Source organism: Schistocerca serialis, chromosome 5 (assembly GCF_023864345.2).
Source record: "Schistocerca serialis cubense isolate TAMUIC-IGC-003099 chromosome 5, iqSchSeri2.2, whole genome shotgun sequence".
Taxonomy (NCBI): Eukaryota; Metazoa; Arthropoda; class Insecta; order Orthoptera; family Acrididae; genus Schistocerca; species Schistocerca serialis.
Genome location: NC_064642.1, coordinates 123,113,315 through 123,115,871, shown reverse-complemented (window position 1 = coordinate 123,115,871; position 2,557 = coordinate 123,113,315). Strand labels below are relative to the sequence as shown.

General features: G+C 45.8%; 1 protein-coding gene across 1 annotated transcript; it reads right to left on the bottom strand.

Annotated features, from left to right (window-relative positions):
* Positions 1–707: 707 nt before the first annotated feature.
* Positions 708–1,955, bottom strand: LOC126481789 (mucin-5AC-like). Its single transcript, XM_050105744.1, has one exon. It carries the CDS (start codon positions 1,953–1,955, stop codon positions 708–710), a length of 1,248 nt encoding a protein of 415 aa, XP_049961701.1.
* Positions 1,956–2,557: the final 602 nt, after the last annotated feature.

Here is a 2,557-nt window from a genome sequence, read left to right as displayed (position 1 = left end):
ATGGTGTGCGGATTGCCTTCATAGGTCTTTCCCTTCAGTGTATCCCACAGAAAGTAATCCGGTGGAGTCAAGTCGGGTGAACGCGGAGGCCAGAGCCCTCGAGAGATGATGCGGTCACCGAAGAAATCCTTAAAAAGTTCATGGCCTTGTGGGCGGTATGTGCAGTCACCCCATCCTGTTGGAACCAGGCATTCTTAATTTCGTCCTCATTCAGTTCACCTAAGAAGGGCTCCAGAATGCAGGTGCACTACCGTTCTGCATTTATTGTGTCCTGAAAGAAAATCGGCCCAATGATGTGTTTACGAGTCACGGTGCAACAAACATCAACGTTTTGATCATGCAATGGGGCACGTTAAATTCATGTTGATTCTCTCTAGTCCACAGACGACTATTCTGGCTATTTCCCTGTGCCTCATCCATGAAGACTGTTGTGTCAAGAATTCCATCACCATTGTTCTGCAGGAAAGACAGAAAGCAGTTGCAGAAGTTCACACGCGCCGAGCGATCGGTGTCTCTCAATTCATGCATGACGGACATTTTGTACGGATACATGGACAGTGACTTCCAGAGAATCTTGTGAGCAGAACCAATGGACACGTGGCCTTGCTGAGATAGTAGTCTAACCGATTTCTTTGGACTTTGCAGCATCATCTCTTGCATCTCCACCACCTTCTCTTCGGATGTTGATGTGGATTTGGATGGCCTGCCTAATTTTGGAGCATTATGAATGCTTCCAGTGGATGTGGATGGCCTGCCTGATTTTTGAGCATTATGAACACCTCTGGTGGATGTGGATGGCCTGCCTGGTTTGGAGCATTACGAAGAACGCTTCCAGTGGATGTGGATGGCCTGCCTGATTTTGGATCATTATGAACACTTCCAGTGGATGTGGATGGCATGCCTAATTTTCGAGAATTATGAACACTTCCAGTGGATGTGGGTGGCGTGCCTGATTTTGGAGCATTATGAACGCTTCTGGTGGATGTGGATGGCCTGCCTGATTTTGGAGCATTATGAACACTTCCAGTGGATGTGGATGGCCTGCCTGATTTTGGAGCATTATGAACGCTTCCAGTGGATGTGGATGGCATGCCTAATTTTGGAGCATTATGAACACTTCTAGTGGATGTGGGTGGCGTGCCTAATTTTCGAGCATTAGAAACACTTCCATTGGATGTGGGTGGTGTGCTTGATTTTGGCGCATTATGAACGCTTTTGGTGGATGTGGATAGCCTGCCTGATTTTGGAGCATTATGAACACTTCCAGCGGATGTGGATGGCCTGCCTAATTCTGGAGCATTATGAATGCCTCTGGTGGATGTAGATGGCCTGCCTGATTTTGGAACATTATGAACGCTTCCAGGAGATGTGGGTGGCATACCTGATTTTGGAGAAATCTGAATACTTCCGGTGGATGTGGACGGCCTGTCTGATTCTGAAGCATTATGAACACCTCTGGTGGATGTAGATGGCCTGCCTGATTTTGGAGCATTTTGAACACCTCTGGTGGATGTGGTTGGCCTGCCTGATTTTGATGCATTATGAACACTTCTGGTGGATGTGGATGGCCTGCCTGGTTTTGAAGCATTATGAACACCTCTGGTGGATGTGGATGGCCTGCCTGATTTTGCAGCATTATGAACACCTCTGGTGGATGTAGATGGCCTGCCTGATTTTGGAGCATTATAAATGCTCCCAGTGGATGTGAATGGCATGCCTAATTTTGGAGCATTATGAACGCTTCCAGTGGAAGTGGATGGCCTGGCTGATTTTGGAGCATTAGGAAGGCTTCCAGTCTTTCGAAACTTAGTGATGATGTTCCGTAATGCATTGCGGATAGGCATCTTCAATCCTGGGGACTTTGCTGCAAATGCAGCTTCTTCTGCTGAGGTAAACTTGTCTCGATTGAGGAACACATGCTCCACAAGAAACACTCTGTGTTCAATCGTCAGCATTTCAAGTAGGCTGTTTAGGTTTTCTTATTGGTAACTCCACGTAGTGCTCTGTATGAAAATCACTGGCTGTGCTGTGTGCAGTCAGTGGCTGGTTGGCATTGTTGTAATACTCGCCATTGTAGTGTTGGGCAGCTGGATGATAACAGCGCGTAGCGTTGCACAGTTGGAGGTGAGCCGCCAGCAGTGGTGGATGTGGGGAAGTGAGATGGCGGATTTTTGAGAATGGATAATCTGGAGGTGTGTCCATCAGAAACAGTACATTTGTAAGAATGGATGTCATGAACTTATATATATTATGACTATTAAGGTAAGTACATTGTTTGTTCTCTATTAAAATCTTTCATTTGCTAACTATGCCTATCAGTAGTTAGTGCCTTCCATAGTTTGAATCTTTTATTTAGCTGGCAGTAGTGGCGCTCGCTGTATTGCAGTAGTTCGAGTAACGAAGATTTTTGTGAGGTAAGTGATTTGTGAAAGGTATAGGTTAATGTTAGTCAGGGCCATTCTTTTGTAGGGATTATTGAAAGTCAGATTGCGTTGCGCTAAAAAAACATTGTGTGTCAGTTTAAGCACAGTCATGTATAATTTTTCTAAGGGGACGT